The sequence below is a fragment of the Choloepus didactylus genome, chromosome 6 (assembly GCF_015220235.1).
Source record: "Choloepus didactylus isolate mChoDid1 chromosome 6, mChoDid1.pri, whole genome shotgun sequence".
Classification (NCBI taxonomy): Eukaryota; Metazoa; Chordata; class Mammalia; order Pilosa; family Megalonychidae; genus Choloepus; species Choloepus didactylus.
The window spans coordinates 111,605,000-111,618,381 of record NC_051312.1 but is presented as its reverse complement, the minus strand read 5'-3'; the positions used below and the strand labels follow the sequence as shown (position 1 = coordinate 111,618,381).

Genomic DNA, 13,382 nt, shown 5'->3' with positions numbered 1-13,382 from the left:
TAGAAAATACTGGCTCACTGAGTTACATACTTTGAAAAGCTGACTTTTCATTATACAATATCATAGAATCACATTGGTTAATGTCAGCACTGATTTTATCAGGCAAGTCTTGAAGTATTTGTCAAGCTGATGGTGGCAATTTTTACTCAAAAGCCTAGATATTACCATTTTTTCCTTGAAATGACAGGTTCACTTTGTTGATTTAAAAAAAGTGTCTGCCATAATATGTCAAGTAAAAATGATGTTCTGTGAAAAAAGTGGGTTTTTCCCCACCCACTGCAGGGCAGTGGTAGGGCAAAATACAGTATCTCTTAGTGCAGTTTGATAACTACCTTGCTTCATTCATACTAAGGCACCAGAAGTTTTGTCCATCACTTTTGCACCCTTAATGCAAGTGTCAATATACTGAAAAAGTCAAATAATGTCTTATTATGGAAATAGTCTTGACCTCATAGTCCTCGCCCCTGCCTCCCCGCTACCCCTTGAAATCCACGGACCACACTTTTAGAATCACTGTTTTAGGATAAGGGCTGCAGGGTTCCTTGAACTGAGAGGACATTCCCTTATTTTAGACATCTGGGACAAAGGTCCTCAGAGTAGAAAGACCTGAGAAAAGTGGGTCACAGCATACTTGGAGGGCTGACATCAAGATTCTTTAAAGGTCTCGAAAGGTTTGTGCAAATGTTCCTCCTAATAAAGACACTATGGAGTTAAGGTAGGATGAGGTCCCCTCTGTACACTGGCATAGTTCTGCAAATCATATCTCCAGGACAAATATCTAGCCTCTTAGGTCTAATTGCTCCTATTCTCCATTATCAACATGTTAGGATCCAGGCTTCATTTATTAAGCATAGTGGTAATTTCTGCTATAAACAGCTCATGTCAAAAAAATCTGGCACTTTGTACATCAAGATGTTAACAGAGATTTCTGCCTGATAGGATCAAGGGTGATTTTTACTTTTTTGGCTTGCTTTTAAAAGCTTTTCTGAATTTTTTTTTTAATTGAGCAAATGCTACTTTCATTGGAAAATAAAAATTAGTTTTTTAAGAAAGGGAAATTCCACAAAGTTCATGTAATATTTCACTGTCTTTGCTTCAGAGAGTTGGCCATGGAGATAAGAATCATGCAGACGCAGACAGATCGCCTGTTTTCCTTCAGTTCATTGACTGTGTCTGGCAAATGACAAGACAGGTAACTTATCTGGGGTATATATTCTAACATATGTCCTTCAAGCTTTACAGTCCAAGTTGGGAAATTTGTTCACTTTTATCTTACACTTCATATAAAATGGAAATTCTTATAGGGTTTCTAGGTGATAGTGCTATTATTTATTGCCACAATATGAATTAAGTTAAAGGTCATTATCTGGGAGGTAGTATTGATAATTTTACTGCATTAGCACTTCAACCTGCATGGCATTTGCAATAGCCTTTGTTTTGAACAATTAACGTTAAATAATGGCAACGTATCAGCTTTAGGAGCTCATCTATACACAGAATGCTAAGGAGGTAGAGAAATAGTCTAGGTAACTCAAGCATAAAAAAATCATTTTAGGAGGGAAATGTGTTTAAATGGAAATTGTGACAAGGAAGGTATGGAATAGATTCAGTTCCTGTTATTAGGCAATGAGAGAGCTATTATGTTTTTTAGACTTTATATCAATTTTCTAATTGATGTATTTGCAACGTTAATGTAAATGGACTTAGTCTTTTGGAAAGACACCAGAAGAGCTTGAAAAATACTTGGCTTATGGGGTTATTCACTAATGAGGCAAGAGGTCAGTGTCTGAAAAATATGACTTGCCGCTACTCAAGAAAAGTCACCTCAAAACCCAAAAGTTGGATGCTGCTCGTTGGCATGTGACTTAATTATATATATTCTCAACTGGAGGTCTGATTTATTTTTAATACTGTCACATGAATGTAAAGTAGGACGATTGCTGGCTCATCCTGGCCTTAGGACTACATTTTGCTTCAATAAAATAAGACACTAGTTCATTAAAAGAAAATGTTGCTCCTCAAAGTGTGATATATCTGTTATAGTTCTTTTTTGTTGTTGTTTACCCTCGGTGGATTATTCTGAGTCCTGCTGAATAGGTTAAATGAAATAATGTAGTAAATATGTTCACAATATGAGGAGGCTGGTATTTTAACAAATACAGTTCAGTTTTTTCTATAAATTAGGCCCCTGGTGTGTGTGGGGTTTAGGGGGGTGTAGTGGGAATGATACGTAATTAGCTTAATAGTGTTTACTACTTTTTGGAGTAGGATGGAGTTTTTCCTTTGGAATTAACTGCCTTTGAGCCTATATATCAGCTACACTGGCCCCTCTGAATTTTTGGGGGGGTGGGGGTGTGTGTGACCAAAAACAATAGGATCCACCTTTGATCATTACCATATTGTTTTTTTAATCCTAATTTTAAGTCTGTATTACTAAATAGAAAATCAGTTTAAATTGCTTGATAGAACTTAAGATAACTAGAAGTAAAATAAAGACTGATCACTATAATGTTATGTTTTTCTTTGTTTTTTCTGAACATAGAACATATTACTCATAAAACTTATTAGCAGCAATCAGCTTTATAAATAATGTATGCTAGTACAGACTTAAATAACACATTTGTCAAAATGGAACCAATTATGTTGTAATTAGCCAGTTTTACGCCAATCCTCCTACTCCTGTCCATCCCTTCATTCATGCCTTTGGGAAGCCTTTGAAGGGCTCTTCAGGTTTTAAGTGTGCAGAGAGAACAAAACATTCCTCTTCTGCTCAGGATTTTAAAAACAAAAAAAAAAGCAACAGCAACAGTTAGTGGTTTACAATTTTAGTTTAAGTGTGAGGAAACACCCACTGATGAAGAGGTTTCTTTACAACTGAGCTACTAGTTTTGCCAAGAAGAAAAGACAAAAAACTAATCTCAGGCTTAGCTCCTTTAGATGGATATTTAGTAAGTCAATATGCATTTGTATTTGTCTAAGAAATGCAGACTGTTAAGAGTATGTAACAAATATAGCAAATGGGATTTATTTTTAAGTCAATGAATGGGATCAGTTATTTTCTTAAAATTAATTGGCTTTTTGTTGGCATATGCTTGATTGCCTGCTTCATTTAGCTTCACAGCCACAAAAATTATTATTCAAGGCACAGTAGTTATCCTTTCTTATTTGAGGAGGGAAGTTTGCCACTTCACCCTGCCTATAGCTTCCTAAAATTTATAAAAATTCCAAGGCAAATTTTTTTCATCTCTAGCCCTTCTGCATGCAGCACGCTATTTTTCTCCTCTGTTGGGTTGGGATCTTTCTAAGAAATGAAAACTGTTCATTTCCCCAATCTACAATCCAAAAATTACTGGAATTCCTTTTCACAGCCCTTTAATTCACTCTTCCATAGAAGCTTTTGAATAATCCATCCTGTCCATCTAATATTTGGAAATTAAACTAAACTTTACCTTTCCGGACTGTGTAATTCTTACCTTTCAAGAGTCCACCAAAATTGTACTGTTTGTGTAAAATTAAGACATCCAATCAAGTTGTGCCTTGGGTTAAAAAAGAGGGTGAATTTCCTTTTTGTTAGAAAGTTGCTGTCAAAACACTAGATTACAGAGGGATTCTGTCCAGTTTGACTGGATAGTCCTTGAAAAGAGTAATAAGTTAACTTGTTAATGCTGCATATCTGCCTTGGATATTTTGAGGCACTGCTGACATTTTCTGGAAACATTATTTTTTGTGTAAATCCTGAAAACAAAACTATGTTCTTGAAAGTTTAAGGAAAAATCATACTGTGTTGTTTTTGGTCATCTTTGGCAAAGAAAGACCAGAGTTGCCACAGTTGTCTAGGTCCACATTCCACACCCTGCAAGTTCAGGGCTAACAGATAGAAGGTACAGAAACAGCAAACCATTCATACTATTGCCCCATGTGAGAAGACTCAGGGAGAAAATAGTTCTTCAGTGGTAAAGTGATTTTGAACAGAAGACCAAGCAAATAATGCAGTAATGCCTTAGAAATATGTTTGAATATCATTTAACTTAACTTTAAAAACTACACAAAGGATCTACCCATGTACAGGGATGGGTATACTTGAAAAAAAATGTCTGAATTTTGTGTTTTTGTGGTGTTCAATTTGCAGTTTCCTACAGCATTTGAATTCAATGAGTATTTTCTCATTACCATTTTGGACCACCTATATAGCTGTTTATTTGGAACATTCCTCTGCAACAGTGAACAGCAGAGAGGAAAAGAGGTAAAATATGAGCCATGTTCCTTTCTGTCCACCCGCACCACACGCTTTTTCCTAGTAGAATGCATTTTGTGTTGGGTTTCAACTGAAGAGTTGTTTTTTTGGATAATTTTCTTGCTGTATTTTATTTTATGTGCTCTAATGTGACTACTTCCTTCCATACATCTGAAACTGATCTATGTTAAAGTGTCTCTGTCATAAGGCTTAAGGTGCCAGTTAGCTGTCAGCTGAGTTCATGGGTGGCACAAATAGTGTCTGCTGAAGAGAATTTAATATGTGGAATCTTAGGAGCACCTTGCAGGATGGACATCCTTCAAAGCAGGTGCAGAGAAATAGCTAATTAGCAGAAAATATATATTTGAATGAATAAATGAGCAGCTGAAATCCCAAAACACATTCTGCATTTAAATGGGATATTTTAGGTCAAGATTTTTTTTAAAATTATAATAGTGTAAAAAAATATTAAGAAAAGTACACTTTTCCATTTTCCCACTTCTCAGAGATATGACTATTAAGTGGTTGGTATGTATTAGGGAGTGATGCTATAAGGATTACATTTCATGTTTACTTCCATCTTCCTCAAAATACATCTGTTTATGTATAGACAGCTTACTCAATCAGCTTGATTGTTGTCTCCCTCCAGGGATCAATTTTCATTTTAAAAAATGTGGATATATGAATGAGCTATTTTATATTTGTCTGAAAAACATAGTAGGGAGGAAGGCTACTTGGGCTGAAATCTTGGATCTGTCACTTTATTTACAAACCTTGGGCAAGTTAATTTCTGCCTCTTTAAAACAGGAATGGTAGTACTTATATTGTAAAGATAAAATAAATGAAACCATACAGAATACAAGTAACTGCCATGTATTAAATGTGCCCTAGACTATGAACTCCTTGAAGGTAGGTATTAAATTTTTTTATTCACTAGTGTATTTTCAGTATGCACATATCTTATATGCAATAATTTATTAAATGTTAGATAACTAGCTAAGGTGCTTTCATTTTGTGCACAGTAGGCACTAATGCTTTATTGAATGTTATATAATAGCAAAGATACTTTCATCCTTTGAGAACACTAATGGAATTTGCTACATCCTGAATTCTAAATTTTTTTTGATATAGTTACATACCATAAAAATTACTTTTTTAAAAGTTTACAGTTAGGGTTTTTAGTATATTCAGAGTTATATAACCATTAACACTAATGTCAGGACATTTTCATCACCACCACCACCACCCTATCCCCTGAAAGAAACCCTATAACCATTAGTAGTCACTCCCCATTCTCCTCTTCCCCCCAGCCTCTGGCAAACAGTAACCTACTTTGTCTGTCTGGGTTTGCCTCTTCTGTACATTTCATATAAATAGAATTGCACACTATGTGGCCTTTTTGTCTTTTTAAATGTAACATACTGTTTTCAAGATTCACCCATATTGTAGTATGTATCAGTATTTCATTCCTTTTTATAGATATATCAGTTAATGCTCTCATCAACTGATGGATATTTGGGTTATTTCTACCTTTTGACTATTATAAATAGTGCTGCTATGATACAAGTTTGTGTTAGTGTTTTCAGTTCTTTTGGACATAAAATTAGGAGTGGAATTAGGTCATATGGTACCTATATGTCTAACTTTTTGAGGAACTGCAGAATGTTTTCCAATATTCTGATTTTAGTGTAAGCAGGGCTATTACTAAAGTGCAAAGGTCCTTCCCTCTAAAGAGATTAAAAATAACTTGTGTGGTAGAAAATCTTCATCTATTTTTTATTACAGAATCTTCCCAAAAGGACTGTGTCACTGTGGTCTTACATAAATAGTCAGCTTGAAGACTTCACTAATCCTCTCTATGGGAGCTATTCCAATCATGTCCTTTATCCAGTAGCCAGCATGCGCCACCTAGAGCTCTGGGTGGGGTATTACATAAGATGGAATCCACGGATGAAGCCACAGGTATATTCTTCCAATATACAATGGGAGGTTTCATTAAATGTAACTTTATAAATTGTTTGTACCCTTTAAAGCAACTGGAAAATTGATACGTGCATATTCAAAACTTTCCCCTCTACCCATTATAATTTAAATCATATAGTAGAAAAAGCATCTACACAGCGATAATCGGTATACTGAGTTTTTATCCTGACTTTACTTACATGACTTGGACAAATCTCTATTTTATCTCTTAAATGAAGGTGCTGGGTGAGATAACTTCTAGAGGTCTTGTCACTTTAACATGTTGGAGAAATTTGCTTCAGCAGAGTTCAAAGGCTACCACAGTTCAGGTCCATTTTGAAATATGTTGTAGAATATTTACTGGAGGTGTTTAAAAGTAAACAGTGTACAACTTTGAGTATCAGCTTTTAAAACTGTCTTGTTGTTTATTGTATTTGGCAAAGTACCAATTCCGATTTTAATACCTGCCTTCTCTGGAGATACCTGGGGACATTGGGAACACCCATAAAATATACATTGGTCTCAACAGAGTCTGTAAGTCACTGAATTTAACTTCCACTGATGCATAGGAAAGGTGGGATTGGGCCCCATAGCTTAAAAAGCACACACCGAAACATCTGCAACATTTAGGGAATGAACTATACCAGAATGATTTGATTTCAGATTTGTTCAGGATTGCCTAACTAACTGAATAATTGTATGATCTTTTGCTCTTGTAGGAGCCCATTCACAACAGATACAAAGAACTTCTTGCTAAACGAGCAGAGCTTCAAAAAAAAGTTGAAGAACTACAGAGAGAGATTTCCAACAGATCAACTTCATCGTCAGAAAGAGCCAGTTCTCCTGCACAGTGTGTCACTCCTGTTCAAACTGTTGTATGAAAGGACTATTAAATAGATTACCATTGCTACGAACTCTTGAATACAATGGCAGCTTTATGAGTAAAAGTATTCTCAAGTTAGCACCCATCTGTGAGAGAAAGTTCAGTCACTATTTATTTTAAATCTCTCTAGGCTATGTTTAGAACTGTAGCAGTGCAGGTGGCTTACGTGAAATAATCCCATACATAATTATATAACACTAATCTTATAAGGCACCCAAAGGATATTAAAAATGCTTCTTTTCTGTACCTGCAGTGGGAACAGTGGGAACAAGTTTTTTAAAAGAAAAATACTGTCTTAGAAATTTTGGCATCTGGTAAAACTGAACAACAAATCACTTAGAAAGGACAGAGCTCATTAACAAGGGAATAGAATCACTGTGTTAAAACCAAATCAACACTATCAACACTGAGATTGTGTAGCTTGGGCCTTGTGGTACACTCCCCTTCCCCCAATGGGGTTTTCTATTATATTGTAATTCACTTACTTTGATCACTTACAACATGCACATTTTTCATACAGTGGTTAAAAACTATTGCTGTATTGATATACTTAAGATGTATTAGATACCTTTCAAAAATGATGCCTTATAGAAGTAGAGGTGAGGTACTGGGATGAGGGGGGATATTGGTAGCTGTCCAGTAGTTTCAGGAATTCTGTCCACATCCTTCAGATTAGCTTCCATTTACCCAACTATCAGAAACATCGTGAAAGATATTTTTAAAAATTCATCTACTCACCATTTAACTTCTGTGGGCAGGAAAAATGTAAGTTTTGAGGCAATATTTAAAAATTTTACTAGAATTGATTTCCCCCTTAAGTCTGTATAAATAGCTTATGGTGAGAAAAAGTACTATACTCTTGTATTACATGAAATATTTTACTACTATTCCCTTTGGCAAATTCTTTAATTCCACTAAATGACTAAGTCTACCAAAGAACCTTTTTGCATGTGAAGATGTATTACAGTCTCAATGTCAGTAAAGAAAATCTTGCTTCACTGTTTTTCTGTTACAGTAAGAGCTTGGCACTAGTATAAACATTTGACTCCCTGATGTCTATTTTACTCTATATTAAAGAGCCATATATAATGTACTAAAAGAGCTTCTTGTCCCTTGGATCTTTAATTAAAAGAAAATTTCAACTGACTTTTTAAAACTTTTATCACAAGTTGTTTGCCTTACCTTTCCTTTGCAAAGAGCTGTCTTTGGCACTCCATCCAAAAGAAAATACTCAATTTGCATGTATTTTCCTCCAATTAACAAGTGAAAAAATACTATCATTTGAACCCTAACCCTGCTCATGGTCTTGCAATGTCTACTTCTAATAGTACAGTAAATACTAGCAAAATTGGTATAAAATTTTTTTTTGTCAAAAAAATTGAGTATTTAGAGTATTTCACACATTCTTTCTTTTCCATTCCACCACTGTCCTCATTTAAAACCTTATCATCTTGTTCTGATTCCAAAAGTCAAGATAATAGAGAAAATGAAAACCCAACTCCACAGAATTTAAAGTTTCTCTCAATACCTTCATACGCACTTCAAATTCTGTTCGAAGGCCAGGACTATCGAAGTGCAAATCCATCACCTCTCTGCTTAAAACTTCCAATGACTCCTTTTTACCTTCTATAGCGAAGTCTCCAGCACTGGGTACATACACTCGAATATTTAAAGTAGTGCTTTGGTACAGGTGGAGTGGGGGCAATATTAGCATTCTTTATATATTTATTTACATAAACAAAACTAGTATTTGGTTTGGCAACGATGTTTTATAATATACAAGTACACACCTGTATTTGTTTGGTTTCAGATCACCCCCCAATAAAGCAAGTCACACAAGTTTTTTTTAGTTTCCCATTGCATATGAAAGTTATATTTTATACCATACTGTAGTCTATTAAGTGTGCAAAAGCATTATGTCTAAAAAAAAAATACAATGTATGTACCTTAATTAAAAAAATATTTTTTTGCTAAAAAATACTAATCATCATCTGAGCCTTCAATGAGTTATAATCTTTTTGCTGTTGGAGGGTCTTGCGTTGATGTTGATGGCTGCTGACTGATCAAGGTGATGGTTGTTGAAGGTTGGGGTGGCTGTGGCAATTTCTTAAAAGAAGACAACAATGAAGTCTGCAACATTGGTTGACTCATCCTGTTGTGAAAAGATTTCTCTGAAAATGCAATTTTGTTTGATGGCATTTTGCCCACAGAACTTCTTTCAAAGCTGGAGTCAATCCTTTCAAATCCTACCACTGCTTTATCAACTACATTGACATCATCTTCTAAATTCTTTGTTGTCATTTCAACACCAGGAGTAGATTCCATCTCAAGAAACCACTCTCTTTGCTCATCCCCTAAGAAGGAACTCCTCTTCCATTAAAGTGTTATCCTGAGATTGCAGCAATTCAGTCACATCTTCAGGCTCCACTTCTAATTCTCTTGCTATTTTCCACCAAATCTGCAGCTGCTTTCTCCACTGAAATCTTGAAGCCCTAAGTCATCCACTAGAATCCATTTCTTCCAAACTTCTGTTAAGGTTAGTATTTTTACCTGTTCCCATGAATCACAAATGTTCTTAATGGTACCTGAAATGGTGAATCCTTTCCAGAAGGCTTTCTATTGGCTTTGCCCAGATCCATCAGAGGAATCACTATCTATGGCAGCTACAGCCTTAGGAAGACTCCTATTTTCACTTGAACACTTAGAGGCCATTGTAGGGCTAGTAACTGGCCTAATTTCAATATTGTTTAGCATAGGGAGGCCTGAGGAGAAGGAGAGAGACAGAGAATGGCCATTTGGTGGGCAGTCAAAACACACACGTTTATTAAGTTCACCATCTTATATGTCCACAGTTCATAGTGCCCCAAAACAATTACAACAGTAACATCAACGATTATTGATCACATCACCGTAACAGATATTATCATGAAAAACTTTGAAATATTGCAAGAATTATCAAAATGTGATGCAGAGACACAAAGTGAGCACATGCTGTTTGAAAAATGGCACCAACAGACTTGCTCGACGCAGGATTGCCACAAACCTCCAACTTGTAAAAACCCAATTTTCTGTGAAGCGCAATAAAACGAGGTATGCCTGCATATATACATCTATAAATATTGGTTGTCAGGTACACTTTCTTCTTTTTCATCAGAGGCACAAAGTTTAAAGACCTGTAGTATCAAGTCCAAGCTTCTTAGCTTCCTGTGACCTGGTTTCTGCCAACCCCTCTATTCTCTGTGTACCTCAACTTTTATGTAATACTACTTACTCAGCTATTCACAATTTCCCACCTCCCTGCTTTTGTTCACTCTATCTTATCTCCCTGGAACAAAGTTCTTCCTTGTGGCTCCTTGTCTTTAAAGTTTAGACACCATCTCCTCTTTCCCCAGGAAGTTATCCTTGATTTATCCACACTCCTCTCCACATGCTTCCCCTTCTTCCTCTGAGCTCTCACAGCAATGTGCAGACACTATTACTACTACATTCATCACATCTGTATTGAAATAAACAATTCACATGTTTACTACCAAGCCTATAAACATACCTTTCCTTCTCAGTTTGGTATCCACGTGAGCATCTTACACATACGAAGATACAAGTGTGTGTTTGAAATGCCTGGCAGTAAAGCTCTGCTACAACAAAAATGAATGGATGACAATGTAACTATTCTTTGGCTATAAATCTGAGATACAGAAACTGAAGCAGTATTTTTTTTTTCTTACCAGAAGGTGTCAAAAGCTGCAGTGGGTATTTCAGTTTGAATCTTAGCTGAAGGATGGGGTGGATTTCACAACCATTAAGCCCCTCTTCTAATGAGGACTTGCAGCCGCTACAATTCAAGTGATAGTTATACAGTGTTATAACCTGAAACTCAAATGAATAAGGAGGTAAAAGTTTAATAATTGTCATAGTGGTTGAGACACAAGACAAACTTGCGATGTCATCAGATGAGTAATTCTTACCTTCCTTGGGTCTCATCAATCTGATGATGCTACAGACATGGTTATCAGAAAATTACACAGGTAAGCAACAGGTTACATAAAATTTCAAGAGATTCACAAATACCCCAAATTAAGAACGCCAACTGTAGAAAATTAATTTGATAAGAGGCCTGAGAAACCTAGTGTCCAGAGAGCCACTACAATTCATGCTGGCTGTCTAGATAATCCTAGAACTCCATGTGCTTCAATCTATGTTCTCAATTCCAGGGGAAGCATAAAAAGGAATTCCTTTAATATGTGATCATGTTCACTAGCACTCCGTATTTTATCACATGCTTTGAGATTCTCTTTGGGCTTAGTGTCTATATAAGCACGAGAATGGAAAGTAAATGATGTACTAAATATCAATATATTCTTGTTTCTCAGTATGTGTTAATGTCATATTTGGAAATGCCTTTTTTTGAAGAGTACAACAAATGAAGCCTTTGTTAACAGGCTGTTAAGGAAAGTTTCAATGTTTCCTTAAAACAAACTGCTTTATTAAAGTTCAGTGGCAAATTTATAAAAAGTTAACATCTATTGATCTATTCAGATTTATGATTTACATTATTAACACAATTGTGTGTGTACAGTTAATGCTGCACCCATACTGTAAATAAAATATCCAAGGGATTCCTTAAGTTTCAGGATTAAAACCCATAATGCCTTGTTTGAATAGCATGATTACAAACAGGTATTACTTAAATAATAGGAAATGTATATGCTGTACACAACACCCCCTTGCCCTCCCATTCTCACTTTATTCCAAAATCTCATTTACTTCATTAACAATTTGTTTATACTTTTAACTAAAAATTAAAATTCATACATAATTTTTACAGGTAGCTGATTTAAAAGATTGTGTCTTTTTTTTTTTTTCTTGTAACAATGGATTAAAAAGCAATACAAGTGTATTTAATAATGATCAATGTTTGGATTAAAAAAAACCAAAACAATAGGGAGGGTAAATGTTGAGAAGGAAATGAGTTCTTTTTACTTAGCAACTGAGAAGATACCATTGGAGGACTTGAATCCTCTTAACCATGTATAAATATTTAAATATAGAAAACCTCCACCAACAGCCAAAATAAAGTATATTTAATGGTGTATTGGAAAAGGAAAATGGGCACTTCACGCCAGGGAAAGATTTAAAAATGAGACTTTTCAAGCAAACACTTCCTATGGGACAGCCTCACATTTTGATAATTTAAATTTAGATATATGAAACTATTTTAAAAAATCACAACCACAAGGAAAAAAATTGGTAATTTGTTTACAAAGTGCAATATATCAGTAAAGCAAATCAATCTCAAACAAAGAAGCAGAGTATGTATGGCTTCTCAGCCTTTAAAAATCCCCTGGCTTCCATTTAAATGGTTTAACTCTTACCTCCTAACACAAGAAGCCTCTTTATAAAACTTGAGCCCCTTAACACCTGTTACTAATTAATTCCAACAGCCGAGACTATGAGACCTGGAAAATAAACTGTCAACATCCAATTGATGAGGTACAGATTATCTGAATAAAATTTATGAGCTGGTACCAGTCAGTAATCCCAACACAAACTATTGCTTTGCAATGAATTCTGTATGGTTTGCATGTCCTTCAATAACTGAAGATTTTTCTTGCTTTTTTCTCCAGGTCTCAGTTTGGCAAAGTCCTTCTTATTTGTGGTCCCTGTGGTTCCAGAAGAACGGCTGCTGCTGTTTCCTTCTTCATCAAGAGGCTTTTTGGTGGCTCTTGATTCCTTTTTTTGCTTCTCTGTCTTCTGTTTCTCTAGCTACACCAAATAACCAAGGCAGGGAAAAAAAGGAGAGATTAATGAAAATATTCTCTTCTGACAACCAATACCTTTAGTTCTCATATTAACTAAAACTCCAATAATATCCTCTAGGTATTTTTTAAAGGCTTCAAAAATCTGTACTAGTCATTTAATACTAAAAAAAAAATTGGGTGGGGGGAGGGGGGTACCAATCTGTATAAGAATCTGTGGGGCATTACAAAAATACTTACTGTCTGCCTTCCAAGTACTTAAAACATATAATGATATACAAAGAAGTAAGCAAAAGTAAATGCATCAATTCTGCTGTTACGTAGTGTTGCCAAAGTGCAGAGGAGGGTGAATGAGAAGGAAGAGGTTGGGAAAAGGTCTCATGGAAGAGGCAAAAAAATTTGACACAGGAAACTGAAGAATAGGAAGGATTTAATAAGAGAGGAGAAAGGCATTCTAGAAATTAGTCTGAACAGGCAAAGAAGCATGTCTCATTCATAAAGAGATGAAGTAGTAAATATATTAATGTTATAAAGGATTTAACATTCT

At 35.4% G+C, this 13,382-nt stretch overlaps 2 protein-coding genes across 4 annotated transcripts in view; one reads left to right on the top strand and one right to left on the bottom strand.

The window, feature by feature from the left end:
* Nucleotides 1–8,225, top strand: part of MTMR2 (myotubularin related protein 2) — a 143,365-nt gene extending 135,140 nt beyond the window's left edge. For all 3 annotated transcript variants that reach the window (XM_037841180.1, XM_037841181.1, XM_037841182.1), the window contains 4 exons: nt 1,100–1,192; nt 4,130–4,243; nt 6,020–6,196; nt 6,916–8,225. In XM_037841180.1, coding sequence (XP_037697108.1) covers nt 1,100–1,192; nt 4,130–4,243; nt 6,020–6,196; nt 6,916–7,077 — 546 coding nt within the window. In that variant the 3' untranslated portion in view covers nt 7,078–8,225. The remainder of the gene's footprint in view (nt 1–1,099; nt 1,193–4,129; nt 4,244–6,019; nt 6,197–6,915) is intronic.
* A 1,655-nt stretch (nt 8,226–9,880) lies between these two features.
* The window catches only part of CEP57 (centrosomal protein 57), a gene marked incomplete at its 5' end in the record, with an annotated part of 42,595 nt that continues 39,093 nt past the window's right edge, over nt 9,881–13,382 (bottom strand). Inside the window, one exon of the mRNA XM_037839781.1 lies at nt 9,881–12,842. Coding sequence (XP_037695709.1) covers nt 12,609–12,842 — 234 coding nt within the window. The remainder of the gene's footprint in view (nt 12,843–13,382) is intronic.